This window comes from Siniperca chuatsi, linkage group LG14 (genome assembly GCF_020085105.1).
Source record: "Siniperca chuatsi isolate FFG_IHB_CAS linkage group LG14, ASM2008510v1, whole genome shotgun sequence".
Classification (NCBI taxonomy): domain Eukaryota; kingdom Metazoa; phylum Chordata; class Actinopteri; order Centrarchiformes; family Sinipercidae; genus Siniperca; species Siniperca chuatsi.
In genome coordinates, this window is record NC_058055.1 from 12,259,483 (window position 1) to 12,274,765 (window position 15,283).

Here is a 15,283-nt window from a genome sequence, read left to right on the forward strand (position 1 = left end):
ATTACCTAGTTTAAAATAGTTAAACGCTTTTTATTACTTTTCTTGAAAATTTCAGAATCTATGAATATGCAAATATTGTTACTACTACTACTGGACACAATATATCTATCTCCTACTTCACTAACAAGTACATTTTCAGCAATGTGCTGGAGGCTATAAGTTTCCACGTCACACTTGTGTAACTGGACCACAGCTGGTTTCCAAACTAGCTGAGAAAATAAAACCATGTTTGTACGTACTCATCTTAAAGGTTCCCTGTGGAGTTTTAGACCTCTAGTAGGCTATAGAGTAGTTTCATGAGTGGATCCCCTTTTTGTGCATGCGCGCGCACAAAGACGCACATACACATTCCTGCCATTGGTTTCACATTGTTCCACTGATCTACAGAGGGTGGTAATGTGGCAAGAAATGCAGCAATGCGCCAACAAAGGACTAAAGCTAGTAAAGAGGGGACTTTAAAAATGTGGGCAAATAAAAAGACAAACGGCTAAAATACTTTGCTTTTATTACCTTTTTTAACAAATACGCTGAAGTACATCCATAACAACACAGTTCAGATTTCCTTTTTATCAAGTGTTTACATCTAAACGCTTTGTACAGATTTGTATACAAAACAATAATTTACGTCCCATAGAAGTCTAGTTACACTTAACTATACAACAACTTGTAAATGAAATAAATATAAAAACAAATATAATCACAGGTGATAACAAAAATGTAAAAAGCCATAGTACAAGTACACCACCAGCACCTGTCTTCTGAAGTTGCATCTAAAAAGATATACATTTTCCCTTTCTACTGGCAAAAGCACATCTGTGTGGGCGAAAACGAAGAGTTCAGTCCATAGTATCATAACAGCAGCACCAGATATACTGTACGATTCCAATTTAGACCAGACCGTTATATTGGGACACTGATGTGAACTTTTTTTTTTTTAACCCAGCCTAATATCGGTATCATACTCACACTTAGATTTAGCTTTTTCTGTGATTTAACAGATATGTCAATTCATATGAAAAACAAGTTTGTTCATAAAAAAGAAACCATCTGTACGAACAGCTCATCATCAGTAATAATGTTGAAAACATATTTTCCTCATCACAAAAAATCTGCTTTTTCAAATTAATGGGATTTCACTCCCCAGGTAGCACTAATGGACTAAAAATACTGTCAGTCAGGGCGTCATCTCTACTGCTTTGGGTACTAGTTTGGAACAACTCAGTACACTCACTGACTTGAAACTGAAATATCAGACAGGTATGTGATAATCAAGCGATGGGGTAATGATCGCATTGTGATATAGGTGCACGTGTGAACTTTTATTCACTACCATGACACATCCACTATTTCACTGTGTATTTTGTGTAAATTTCATGATCGTAGACCCCTGTGTACAAAGCTAAGGATGATTGTTTCTTTTCTCTGGGTGCTGTACACAGCCAGCCTTGTGTTTTTGTTAACACAACAAACAGCACTATGTTACAGAGTGGTAGGGTCAGAGCACCAGGAAGCACAACAGATGCTTTGTTTGTCATTCAGACTCTCACTCTCTCTCTCACACATACACACAAACACACACACACACTCTCTCACACACGCAACACCTATCACACATGACTCGATTACTGCATTCATCATGATCTTTACCAAGATGGCAAGTGCTACTGGAAACAGGTTGCTAATCCATACTGCTGTGTTTAGTACATTTTAACAAAATGACGCAAACGTTTAGCAAAATTACACTTCAGTTCTGAGACAAATAATTAGGACCATTGTGATTGACAACTGATTGCTGGCTGCAAAATTAAAAATGTATATCTACAAAGAGACGTCTGCACAATCTGCCATGCACACTGTCACCAGCAAGGGACATGCAGTTAAAAGTGCAAGTCTACGGAGGGGTTTTGTTGCTAACTCTGACAGAGCATTAACGTTATGTACATGTGTATACATTTCTGAACAAACATTAGGCTGAGGATCAAGAAAAGGGCAAAACAACAGAATGGACTAAGTGCAGCACGCACACGGCACATTATTTCAATGTGAATGGTGTTGTGCTGAGGGTGCAGTGATTGGGGTGTGAGGGTTACTTCAACATTGTTCTTTGTTGTGGCACAGTATTTGGCTCGGTCAGAGTCACTCTGCCTGCACCACGTCCTTGTGGTGACGCATGATATGCTGGTTCTTCTCCGAGGGTCGTCGGAAGCCTTTAGAACAGATCTCGCAGCGGTGCGGATAGTCTTTTGTGTGAATGGAAATCACGTGTCGCTTGAAACCCGAAGCGTCCCCGGTGCTGTAGTCGCAGTACTGGCACTGGTAAATTCTCCTTTCTTTTTGGCCTTTGCCAATAACTACAGTCACACTGCTGGCTAAGCTGGCTGCACTGACTCTGCCAGGCGGGCCAGAGCTGCTGGACCCGCTAGGTGCAGACTTTTTAGGTGTCACAACAGGAGTGTGTGTCTCTGTCCTCTTAGTCTCACTCTTTTCAGGAGATGCCTGTTGCTCCTTTGTGTGGACAGACAAGATATGACGACTGAGAACAAAAGGGTCTGCAATTTTGAAGTTGCAGTGCCGGCACTGATGGAGTTTCTTGGTGCGGTGGGAGGCCGAGTGCTTCTTTAGTTCAGATGGCCGGTGGAAGCCTTTACCACAGATGGCACATTTGTGTGGATAGTCCTTGGTGTGAACAGATATGATATGGCGTTTCAGGTCACTGGAGTTGGAGCTTTTGTGATCACAGTGGGCACAATGGTGGGTCTTATTCTCCTCGTGTGTTAGTCCGTGCTGCATTAACTCTTCCTCCTCTGCAAAGGTCTGGAAACAGCGCTCACATTTGTATGGCATCTCTTTGCTATGCTTAGTCTTGATGTGTGTCTTGAGATTAGAGGAATCGGCCGACTTGTAGTCACAGTACAGGCAGGAGTAAGGCTTCTCGCCCGTGTGTGTGCGCATGTGTTTCTTCAACTCTGAAGGGTGTCGAAAGCCTTTTCCACATTCCACACAGATGTGGGGGAAGCTTTTACTGTGAACAGCCAACAAGTGCCGGTTGAGCAGTCCTTGCTCAGCAGTTTCATAGTCACAGAACTTGCATTTATGCATCTTGGTGGGCGTTGGAGGCGGCTGGCTCTTGGGCTCTCTGTGGTGGTGCTGCAATCTGTGAGAGAACAGTGCCGCCTGCTGGTGGAACTCCTTGCCACACACTTCACACTCAAAAGAGGCCTTGCTGCTCAGAGCGTGCACCTCCATGTGATTGTGGAGACTAGCCTTCTTGTTGGTGGTAAAGTCACAGTCTGTACATTGGTACTTTTTTCTCGTCAGAACATCCTGGTGATTATTCTTGGTGTGGCGTTTCAGGAAGCCTCGTGACTTGAACTTTTTACCACAAAGCATGCAGGGATAAACTGTCAGAGGCTGACCATATGGACCGATGATGATGGCTGGAAAGAAAAATAACAAGAGGGAGACAGAAATGACAACACACTCTTATTTGTAAACTTTTTGTCAGCTTAGCTTCCATTTGTGTTTGAATCCTTTTAAAATAATAACCAATAACCATTTATTATTAATAGGTTACCATATATTCTTTACCAACAACAATCCCAATGAAAACAAATTGTTATCAATTGTTTGGCCTAGATTTTAATATATGGAAAAAATATATATCAATAAACAAATTAAGCAGCCACACATTATCAGTGCTCACATAATCAATCCTTGGTCCTTGTAAGGCAACAGTAAGGTAAAAAGTGTTCTGTGACATACGGAGCAAACAAGCAAAAGTGCAGCAGTGTAACTTCCATATCCATTAACTTTGTGTTGCTCTTACCTGTCTGCACCTGGCGAGGCTCTGACCGTCTCTTGCTCTTGTTGCGTTGTCTATTGATTTCATCAACCCCGTCAGATTCATCGATGTGCAGCAGTGCGCTGGCTGCACCGTTTCGGTTTTCACAACTCTCGCTATCCTCTGCACCTGTAAGACCAGAACAGAGTGTCTTTAACCCAGAAAAACAAAACCAAACCAGCTTCTGTAAAGGTTAAGCCAAGACACTCAGAGACGTGGTTGATGCACAGGCTTCCAGTGTTGTTTGAAAAGCAATTTAATAGACAGGGGTGCTGACCATAAGCAGCTGCCCAGGCCACAGGCATGAAGTCCTTGCTTAGAGACACGCTGTCATACGAGCGGTCGTGAGTTACTGGCTCTTCACCTCCTACCACCACCTCCATATAAACCTCATCAGTCACCTTGGACCCACCTGTAGATGAGCCCAACATGTACAAAACTAGTGATGTTTAGTTTCATGACAGTCATCCCCGCGCGTTAGATCTAAATGACTCACCATGGTTTCCTTGATTGTGATGAGAATCCCCAACAGACATGTAAACCATCTTCTCTCTGAGTGTTTGGCCTGAAGACTCTGTTAGCGCCACACTCTCCGTGTCTCCATCACTGATGTCAACAGATTCTCCTGCAAAATAAAAAAACCTTTTAAATCTGCCACAAATTATTTGGCATCCTGTGGGAAACTCAGCCCTCAAACCTTTTCCAGGGTTTCCGTAGAGTTCACCAAGTTACATTTAAGACCTTATTAAATACCACATAGAATGCAATTTAACACTTTTACAATCATATCAGCCAAGTATTAAAGTATGATGGAAAACCAGTGGGGACGATATGGTCTAGAATTAATTATTATTATGTCACATTTTTTCAGTACTTCCCAGCAGTAGATAACAATAATTCCTAATGATATAACCAATTAAATACATGTGACTGGGACTCATGAAAGCCGCATAAAATGGATGGATGAACCAAATGAAAATTATTAATTCATTTAAGTTTTTGCTAATATCTTCACTTGCATTTTGAGACGATGAGTTCTGTACTGTAGCTAGCAGTAGTGGCAGTGCTTGCTATAGGTCTGATGGTGCTGACTGAAACTCCACAAAAAGGGATTAACAACGTCCTGTATGCACAGTACACTGTCGCAACTATCCCATTTGAAGTTTATAAGTGTGTAACTTCTCCTGACATTCCAAAATCTGATACAAAAACATTTTAGAACTAACATTACTGCCTACAGCAAGAAAACATATGTACTTTTGAACATGAAATTTAAAACTTTTTAATACCCTGTAAGCCCCCCCCCCCTTTATTTTTTATTTATTCATTTTTTATTTTTACACAAAGGAACCTGAATTCAATGCTTTTTAAGACATTATAAGACCTGCAGTTTCCCTGTTTTCAGGTCAAGAACAAAAAACGTTACATTTGGCCAATAACCTCCACAAAGAGAAAGTTCTTCTAATAAACAATAACATTTATTAGAAATGTTTTGTTTTAAACATTTATTAAAAAGAAATATTCTATCTAATTATGTGTGTGTGTGTGTTTAGTGATTGATATAACAGAAACTGTAACCAGTGAGTTGTATATTGTTGTATTTGGTGTTTTCTAAGACCCACATCTAATAGGGTATGTTGTGGCAATCACTAGTACTCAGGCTATAATTTGACCCTTCATTATTCCCAACAGAGGTTGAAGCTTAGCTGCTACTCACCCATGTCATCCTCCCCAGAATCAGCTTTGAAGATGTACACCTTTATCACCTCCTGCCCATCCTCATCCTTCTCCACTTCCTGGTCCTCGACAGCTCCCTCCACTGTTACCTCTGTTCCATCCTCGGACACCATTTTGCCAGCTTCGTCCACTAGTGAGGGACACACACACATCACATTTCATTAAAAACGTGCAAGTGTGCGGGGTTTGCCAGCCATGAGCTGGTGACATTGTACATTCTGACAACATGAATGTTTAATAACTGGAGTAAAGACTAGATCTAGTACCATCAGTTAGTTCAAAATAACTGGTTCAGAAGTAGTTCTGGTTTATCAATACTACAACAAATCATAACTGAGTTTAAATTCTACCATTTCAAACGGTCTTTCAAACAAACACCCCATAGCCTCTTATATGTGGTTAGAATTTATTAAAGCATCAGTGGCTAAAGACGATCTTAAAGCACTCAAAAAACGTGTGTTGCGTTTCCACTAACACACTAAGTTCAGATGAAATTCTAACACTAAATCACAGTCAGTGCTGCATAATTGATGCAATTATTACAGAATGAAAGGAATCTGGCTGCTTGTGCTAATTATGTGGCCATGTACCAGAGATGTTTAAAATGTGACATTTGTTACTGTCTAAAACAGTTCACAAACTCAGTAGCTGCACAGAAGGCAATATTTTGGACACAAAGTGTCACAGGTTTGTCTTATTTAAACCAACAAAAATCAACAGCACTTCTTCACTGAACAGAGATAATAGACATCAATCTGCCCAGGAACTGCAAATGAAAATAGCATTTTGGCTAATTTGGCAATTTACAATACATTGATGAGTGCTGCCCTTGATAGATAAATAAAGAAACAGCTCCTGTATGAGCCGAACATTAAAAAAAAACAAAAAAAAAGTAACATTAAAATCACTCTATTTTACTTTGTAAACTAGCCTAAATGGTTTTAAAACCACTACCAGTCATGCACTTCTTCTTCTTCTTTTTTTTTTTTAAACATTCTGTCATGTTAAACACTTTACGCCATTATTAACATCTAAGCGTACAAGGCCCCATTTACACTAGTCATTTCAAGTGTCTTATACCGAAATAACATCCAGATAACACTTTCATTTACACTTAGCCACGTGTAAATGGGGTCTAAGTATACTTTCCAGGGGAACAATGGCACATTTAAATCCAAACCCAGCACAGCAGAGCAGTAAACTTACAGGATATCATAAGATAATCTCCACAGCCATCTTGGTCATCCTCCTGCTGCTCTGGGTCCAGCCCATCTTCAGGGATGTCTCCCATGGCAACACCTTCCTCCTCACCCTCCAGAGCCATCACGCAGGTTTCCACAGCAACATCTTCATCTTCATCACAGTGCACATACTCAGAAACCACATCCTCAACAGCATCCTGGATGACTAGCTCGTCTGGGGCAAACCTGTGAACTGCCATGCCTTCCCCCTCGCCTTCTGACACCAGCACAGTCTCTTGAAGCTCCACAACAAACTCCTGCCCACCGGCACCACCCTCATCTGGAAGAAGCAGGATTACCGAGTTAAGCAGAAAATAGTCTGCTTGTGTGGATGTTTTAAATGACACATTAAATGTTATTACTGATTTCCTACTGACATCATGCAACTATAATATGAACAGCCATAACATCTCGCTCCGAACAACCCTTTACTTATGTCATTCAAATATTCCAAGTTAGCTAGCTACCCAAAGAATCCTGTTTCTTGAAATGCCCAACACTACCTTGTTTATCAGAACTTACACAAACCCACAAACATACTTTGTGTAAATAAAAACACAAATATAAGCATGGCTAATTACCCGATCCGTGTAGTATTATTTTAGGCTCTTCAGAATGTATTGCAAGCCTGGTGACATCCTCATCCATTGTCCTCGCACTGCATTTGTTACTGGAGCGCTGAAAGCAAAAGATAGAAAGCTCAGATCTAAACAGAAGAACCATGCAAACCCCAGCAATCTCAACGATTGATAAGATTAGTTATACATTATCATTCTTTTGCTCAAAGTAACTTAAATCAGTCCGTCACTACATCCTCACACATTATTTCATACATGTATTGTCATTCTTTTCAGTATGATGCTTACCTAACAGACTGGACCAACGCACTGCAGGTCACCCAAGTCCATTTCCTCATACAATATATTAACTGCATAATAGAAAATGATGTGTATTGACAACTGTCTTGAAAAAGTAGTGTTTTTCCTTGTGCTGTGTGTGCTAGAACTGTGAACCTCAAACAAGTGAATCTGCACCCCCTCAAGTGAAAATCTTGTGTGTTTTTTCATGGTCACTGATGTGATTTGAAACTATCTGAATTTTATAACAGAAAACCAGATGATACAAACCATCAAATGTGATTCTAGCACTGTATGTTTACCTATACAGAATCAAGTAATCTATTTTCCATATGTGCCCAGAGAAAGCCACAATGAGCTTGTCATCCTTTGCTTGTTGAAGAATAACATGGTGTATGTGTGTGTGTTCATATGACATTATAATGTGATTCACATGATGGAGTGACTACTGCATCGCCTGAGCATCGCCCAAACAGCTAATATCCATCCTTAAAAGACTTGTCAAGCCATTTTGCCGTAAATACTGTTATGTATTGGTTTCTCTGGGCTTGATATCATAAATATTGTACACACTTGACATTTTCTACTAGAAACAGGGCTGGGTTTCAAACCTTAATACTTTTTGGTAGCAACTAAAATGTGTCTAACTGTGTAGCACCATGCAATGAAAACTGTCAAGCACCAAAAGCTGGTATCTAAGTATTAATTGTTAATTCGTACTTCAGACTATTTATTCACTGAATCAGCACTAGTATAGAACCTTTTCAAATAATATCCTGCATAATAAGACATATTTACTTATATAATAAATATTATATAATTGTCAGTTGTTATTCTTTGTTTATGCGTTGTATCCTGCAGCTGCAATGAACAAGTTTCTCTGTGGAGAGCTTCATTTATTTTATTCACATATATTTACACACAAACAACAACATGAGGTCACCTGATATATATATAAAAAACTGCACTGGAAAGAAGTCTGGTCTCACTGGCAAACTGAGTGAATTTTACGGGGGAAAAAACTCAATCTATAAAATAACTACTAAGAAGACAGATTTTTGCAGTGTAAGCTTGTGGCTGCGGCAAATGACAGCAAGGGAAATGACCAGTGGCATAATTACCATGACTGCATCACTACTTCAAAATTAAAATAAATATTTCAACCTAATTTGCACTACCTTCATCAAGGAGATGAAGATAAGATATTGTGCGACAAAAATATCACACACAGGGGGATACAGAGATGTAAACAGTGGTGTGGACTATGCAGCCGGGGTGCCATTTAATTTCCACTGAATGTACCATCCCCCACCTCCAGGTGGAAAATGATTACAACGGTGTGTAGAGATGTGGCGCACAACAGAGTGCTGAAAGATGCCGCCAATACGTTAAAACCTACTAGGGTGATCGTACTAACTTAGCTACTCATTCATGCAAAACTAAACAGTGTAAAACCCGATGAGATGATTAACGTTAACGGCAATGTCTTCAACTGACCACTGGAGTAACGTAGCGTTAGCACTGATTACACAGTCCGACTGTCACAGCCAAAACACGTATTTAGAAATAGCCGATTGCACCAATATACATGCAGTAAGATAAAACTACAAAATAAAGAAAATGATGTTACGTTAGGTCTACACTGGTGCGGTTCTGTAGTAGTAGCCAGCTACCTAGCTAGCTAGCTAGCTGAATGAGGCTAAACACACACACACACGGACGGACACACACACTCATTTTCTACAACCGATTTTCATCGCACCAGTGTCCGCCATTTTGTTAGCTTGGTGTCTGGGCGACTGCTAATTTTAACACTAATTAAAAATCCCCTCGACATTGAGAAACTGTTAACTGCGCTTCTGTTGAAGGCAATACTTTATATTAACCGTTATAATCTATTACAAACTACGTTAACCAACGGCGACTGGCGAATACAAAAAACCCGCTCCTTTCAGCAGGCTAGCTAGCTAAACGGATAGGCCTGAATTACCAATTACGGCCTCTATAGAGGCCTGGGCCTGAGAAGAAAAGGCCCAACCCTTTGCGGCCTCTCGGTGAGAATAAAGAAATAAATTAAAATACCACATGCATGCAAAAACAAAGAGACACGGACACGCACAAATGCAAACATATCTCAGCAAACGGGTGCCCCGAGAGCAAAAATGACCCGCGTACCAGATTTATGCTGCAGGGATGGCCTCTGTCCGCTCCTCGGCTTCCCAGGCCGACTGGTTCCCCCAGACTCGGGCAGGATTCAGTCGGGAATTTTGTGTTATTTGGGCGGGCCGGAGAGGAGCAGAGAAGGAGGGGTTAGGGGTTGTTTCTGGATCTCTGCTGAAAGCAAAGCAGGACGTCTGGAGCCAGATCTTGTCATGCTACAGCCCCCCGCTCCTCCAGCTCCGAGGCCGCCGTCAGCACGACACGTCACAGCCCGAGAGCAGCAGGAAAATGCGGAAGGGTTGTGGTGGAAATCACACCGGCAGGCACCAAACAGGCCATAATCTGAGGACCGCTGTTCAAGCGGGATATGTCAAAACGTGCAGTGTAGTGTTCATTTGAATTAGTTTATGCCCCGAGGTTGGTGGAGCTAGCAACGGGATGAAGACTGCTTCAGATCCCCAAACAGCAGACTCGTATGCAGCGGTGCAGTGGACAATAAAAGGTGATTAAACTATGAAGTGAAGGCGGAGAGCATCCGACATTTAAACAAACCGCTGACTAGTTTCCAACGAAACACACTAAGACAGTATACATTTCATCCTGAGTGTATAAACCCAATTGTTTCTTCACAACAACCTCAGCTCCTGTGGCAGTGGCTTTAGTTTAGGTTCTCCACATTCTTTTGATGCAGGCAGAGGTAGAAAGGTACAAAATATCCCACATTTACCCATCAACTGCATTTGAAATACAATTTTAGAACACATTTACTCAAGTACTGTACTTAAAGTACAAATATGATGTACTTGTAAACTTAGTACTTTTTATTTAAATACATTTATCTGACAGTTCATTTACAAATTAACATAAATTGTAACAAAATACATTTGTTTAAAATTAAACTAGCAATATGTAAAATAGTAATTAGTTCAGTTAAAATGCTACTTACATGTTAATGCATTCCTAATAATAATCCAGTGTTATAATATATAACAACATAACACTGGTGGGCCATTCTGCTGCATAATGAGTACTTTTACTTGTGATACTTTAAATCCATTTTGATGATAATACTTCTTTACTTTAACTTAAGCAACATTTTCATTACAGGACTTTTACTTGTAATGGAGTATTTTGACGTTTTGGCTACTTTTACTTAATTAAAAGATCTGAAAACTTCCACCACTGATTCTAAGATACTGGCACATGAGGATTAACATTGTCTTGTAACTTGGTATTTGTAATACTACAACCAAAGGTTCCGTCCTGGGTACCCTTTAATTCAGAAGTTATTTAAAAATGTATGGATTTATTGTAATGCCGGTAAAAAAAAAATATGAATGCAAAACAAAAACACTCCCTCTGCAAATAATTATTAAGTGTTCCCAACCTGGGGGTCAGGGCCCAACAGAGGGTCACAATATGAAACAGAGATGATTGATCAATTACGAAAAAAGAAAAAAAACTTGTAATACACAAAATCATGTTTATTTTTTGAGACTTTTCTCAAATCATTGGAGAATTGTACCTTTATAGGCCTCCAAAAATGATTCAAATGAAACACTATCAGCCAGCAGTATAGTTAGCATTGTTATTCCCAAACCACAGTCTTCATAATTAGCAGAGGTCTTTCGGTCAGATTAACTGAAATTAGCAGTGTTTATTGTGTTTATTATCAAAGGTAACAGTTGATTTTCGAATGTGTTTATTAAGACTGTGTCAAATCACTGATCAAACAAAACAGAATTATTGTTATCACCAACAGTCAGTACAAGTCAATTCACAGTAAACTCTATTTGGCAGTCATTTTCAGCAGGTCCTTCTTTTCAATCTCAAAAAGATGCCAGCCCTCCTCAGAGGAGAGATCAGCTGCTCCCCTCCGCTTGTAGAACTCAATAGACTTTGTGTTGTTTTCTGCTACGATGAAGTGCATTCCGCTACAGCGAGTCTTCACTGCTGTCTAGGGGAAGAAAAAACAAAACAACACAAGGACATATGAAGTATATAATACAGTAATAGTAAGTTGAATCTGTCACCAAAGTAGCTTTAACATCGTACCTCACTCAGAACCTTCAGGATTTTTGAACCAATGCCAAGACCTGTGAGAGATTAAATGTACACAGTGCACTTAATAATAATAATAATAATATTTATATAGCATCTTTCATACAGGTGGTGTAACTCAAACTGCTTTACAATAAAATGAAGAAACAAGAGAAAAAATAAAAATAGGCAAATTAAAAACAAGACAAACAACAATAAAGACAAAGAAGTGCAATAAAACCAAGCAATCAAATGAATAACAAGCAAAAGAGGCAGCAAATAGCAAGAACAGGTATGCTAAGAACAACAGAATATATGAAAGATAGAAATAAAACAAAGGAAGGCATAAGAACAATGAAATATGTAAAAGATAAGAATAAAATAAAGGAAGAATGACAATTAAAAGCAATATTGAATAAGTACGTTTTTTAAAAAAATGTTTGCAGAGCTTGTGTCTCTTATAGCTTTGGTTAAGGAATTCCAAAGTTTTGGTGCATAGTTAAAAAAAGCTGAGCTGCCGATTTTCTTATTTGTGTGATAGTCTGTATTTAAAAAAACGGCAGCAGAGAATCTAAGAGGTCATGAAGGATTATAAAACGACAAAGAATTAATAATGTAGGCCGGTCCCAAAGCATTAAGAGCCTTCAAAGAACTTTAAAATCAATCCTAAAAGACACTGGGAGTGTGCAAGTTAGTTAAAACTGGGGTGATATGCTCTCTCTTTCTTGTTCTGGTTAAAAGCCTGGCAGCAGAGTTATTCATTTACTGTAGTTTATCAATGAATCGTTTTGGGAGACCGGTGAAAAGAGCATTACAGTAGTCTAATGTACTTGAAATAAACACATGGACAAGTTTTTCGGCATCTTGTTGGCATAGGAACGGCCGCACCATTGCAATATTTCTCAAATGAAAGAAAGCTGCTTTGGTCACCTTCTTTATGTGGGATTTAAAGTTTAAGTCTGAGTCTAGGATAATGCTCAGGCTTGTGACTTCTGATTTAACCTGTGGCGAGAACTAGTTCTCTTTTTGCTTGTGGACCAACTAATAAAATTACGGTTTTCTCACCATTTAATTTAAGAAAGCTGGTCTGCATCCACTGGTTTACTGCAGCCAAACCAGTTGTTAAATGGCAAAGGTTTTGCTTGGGTCCATTGAAACATACAGTGTGTCATCAGCATAACTGTGGAAATTAAGCTTATGTTCTCTGATAACATCACCTAAACGACACATGTACAACGAAAAAAGCAGAGGACCAAAGCAGCCTCCCTGAGCAACACCAAAAGGTGAAACGTGATCTCCCATAGTGACAAAAAACTTTCTCCTTGATATGTGTGAGTGGAACCAATTTAAAACACTCCTTGAGAGGCCAACCCAGTTCTCAAGGCGCTCGATAAGAATAGTGTGATCAATTTTGTCAAAGGCAGCACTTATATCTAGTAGAACTAAAACAGAGACCTTGATGGCATCAGTGCTAATCCTGAGATCGCTGACAACTTTGGTGAGTGCTGTCTTAGGGCTATGATTTGCCCTGATCCCTGACTGAAACTTTTCAAAGATATTATTTTTGTTCAGGAAGTTGGTAATTTGGGTAAAAACAACCCGTTCCAGTATCTTACTTAAAAGTAGGAGATTTGATATAGGCCTATAGTTATTTAAGACATCAGTATCAAAGTTTGTTTTTTTACAACGGGGGTTTTATAGCTGCAGTTTTGAAGGATTCTGGAAAACATCCAGTTTCAAGAGATGTGTTAATGATATTTCTGACAGAGTGAAGAATACAGTTAAAACAATTCTTAAAAAATGTAGTGGGGACTGAGTCGAGACAACACTTGGAAGACTTACTTTCACTCACAAACTTATATAGTTCCTGGACAGAATCTGTCATCCATTAAAACAGTAAGTTGTTTGAGTGTGTGTAGAAATCTGCCTCTAAACGTTTTCTCTGTAACTTATTAACCTTTACCACCATCATATAACAGCACTTGTCAACACCCTTACCACGAAACTGCTGCATGACATAGAAGTCCTCCAGGTAGAGAAGCTTTCCAATCCAAGGGTCATATGTGAAGTAGTACATGGCAAAGGCAATCACAGTGCATCCTAGAAGAAAACACCACTAGTTAGGGGTTAAATTGAAAGGGTAAACATATGTCTTAGGAAATATGACTCTTAAATTGTGAAGAGTTTTGTGTTAAACATGTTTTTACCTTCTGAGCTCTGCTCTTTTGGGACTTCAGCAACTAAGCAGTGGTAGAATGCATGATCCCCAAAGCCATCTTCAAGTAGCTCTACAAGTGGGATATTGACTTTATAAGTCTGACAACATTTTTGAAAATCCAGGTAAATATATGTATAAAATGTACGCTTATAGTTCAACATAAACTAAAGCACCTTTCTCTGTCAGCATGACCTTCTCCTCCATCTCTTCAAATTTAGCAAGTTCCTAAAAGGTGAAAAGAAAGAAACAAGAAACTTTAACTGGAACTACAGTTAATTAATAGAGATAATAAGTTTGTTGTCAAATGGCCCAAATGTCCTATTGGTTGTTAAAATATTTGGCGTACCTTTATGAGTCGCAGGATATCGGACACATCGTTGGGTTCAGCTTTCCGTAATATAAAACTGGCCATTTTCTCTTTTTACTCTTTTTCCCTTTGCTTACTAGTCCTCTGAATGTGAATAAAAGCAAAATTTGTTTCTTCATCCGCTCCTCAGGAGTTCACCCCCCGGCAATGAATTTAGAAACCCAGCGTATAGACAATTGCATTGGCTGCGTCGCACAGAGTGGTACAGCAGCTTCAGTAACTTCCCTTTTATATAACTCTGGAGGAGGGAGACCGGTTCAATAATCCATATATGGTCAAACAGCCCTTTCCTTTTTTCAGTTGACTCCTTATCTTTGTGTTGATCACTGTACTTCAGTTGTCATTTGAAAGGTAAATATTAACCAGTACATAAATAATTTCTACATAAGTTCTATAAGTCCGTCAATAGTTGCGCTATTCTTAAATCAGTGCACCGGTACTCAACGTGCAGAATTTATATACACTCCAGAACTTTTCTTTAACTTTGCATTAGTTCAGTTGCAGAAAATCAAACGCAATACTGTTTTCTCCACAAGCTCTCCCAGTCATTAGTCAGCTACACTTTCAGTTAATGTTCCCAGATGCAAAACCTCAGCATGGGCCTGTTGTTTGATACATTTAGCACTGTTATTAGTAAGTACACTTTCATTTTCCTGTTCCTTTATTATTTAAAGGAGTTTCTTCTGAGGTGATGTTGAAATTAAGTATAAACTGTTTACCCAGAATTTGCACTTTGCTCTCAGAGCACTCCCCAAGCACTCATCCCTTGAGTAAGTGCTAAGGAAAGTCGTCGTAACTGACTAAGCCTGGGTCTGGTTTACA

The 15,283-nt window shown here is 39.4% G+C and overlaps 2 protein-coding genes across 3 annotated transcripts; both read right to left on the reverse strand.

The window, feature by feature from the left end:
- Positions 1-488: 488 nt before the first annotated feature.
- Positions 489-10,228, reverse strand: LOC122887913 (zinc finger Y-chromosomal protein 1). 2 transcript variants are annotated; one of them, XM_044221604.1, is made up of 8 exons: positions 9,852-10,228; positions 7,401-7,497; positions 6,785-7,099; positions 5,559-5,708; positions 4,338-4,466; positions 4,119-4,253; positions 3,827-3,970; positions 489-3,437 (listed from the first exon to the last, which is right to left on the reverse strand). In XM_044221604.1, exons 2-8 carry the CDS (start codon positions 7,465-7,467, stop codon positions 2,137-2,139), a joined length of 2,241 nt encoding a protein of 746 aa, XP_044077539.1. In that variant the 5' UTR covers positions 7,468-7,497; positions 9,852-10,228; the 3' UTR covers positions 489-2,136. The 2 variants fall into 2 exon arrangements, with proteins under 2 accessions (XP_044077539.1, XP_044077540.1); XM_044221605.1 differs by lacking the exon at positions 4,119-4,253 and having other exon boundaries at positions 9,852-10,219.
- Positions 10,229-11,299: 1,071 nt separating this feature from the next.
- On the reverse strand, positions 11,300-14,672 carry LOC122887914 (diamine acetyltransferase 1-like). The gene is made up of 6 exons (XM_044221606.1): positions 14,441-14,672; positions 14,268-14,319; positions 14,084-14,164; positions 13,875-13,976; positions 11,892-11,932; positions 11,300-11,793 (listed from the first exon to the last, which is right to left on the reverse strand). Exons 1-6 carry the CDS (start codon positions 14,504-14,506, stop codon positions 11,626-11,628), a joined length of 510 nt encoding a protein of 169 aa, XP_044077541.1. The 5' UTR covers positions 14,507-14,672; the 3' UTR covers positions 11,300-11,625.
- Positions 14,673-15,283: the final 611 nt, after the last annotated feature.

What these genes read in the sequence shown, in the direction of transcription:
- LOC122887913 (XM_044221604.1), bottom strand. Translation starts at nt 7,467, where the DNA reads ATGGATGAGGATGTCACCAGGCTTGCAATACATTCTGAAGAGCCTAAA. An exon ending in AGATTATCTTATGATATCCT is followed by an intron (nt 5,709 to 6,784) that starts GTAAGTTTACTG and finishes GTCCCTCACTAG; the next exon opens with TGGACGAAGCTGGCAAAATG. An exon ending in GGCCTGGGCAGCTGCTTATG is followed by an intron (nt 3,971 to 4,118) that starts GTCAGCACCCCT and finishes CTGGTCTTACAG; the next exon opens with GTGCAGAGGATAGCGAGAGT.
- LOC122887914 (XM_044221606.1), bottom strand. Translation starts at nt 14,506, where the DNA reads ATGGCCAGTTTTATATTACGGAAAGCTGAACCCAACGATGTGTCCGAT. An exon ending in ATATCCTGCGACTCATAAAG is followed by an intron (nt 14,320 to 14,440) that starts GTACGCCAAATA and finishes TTCACCTTTTAG; the next exon opens with GAACTTGCTAAATTTGAAGA. An exon ending in TGTCATGCAGCAGTTTCGTG is followed by an intron (nt 11,933 to 13,874) that starts GTAAGGGTGTTG and finishes AATCTCTCACAG; the next exon opens with GTCTTGGCATTGGTTCAAAA.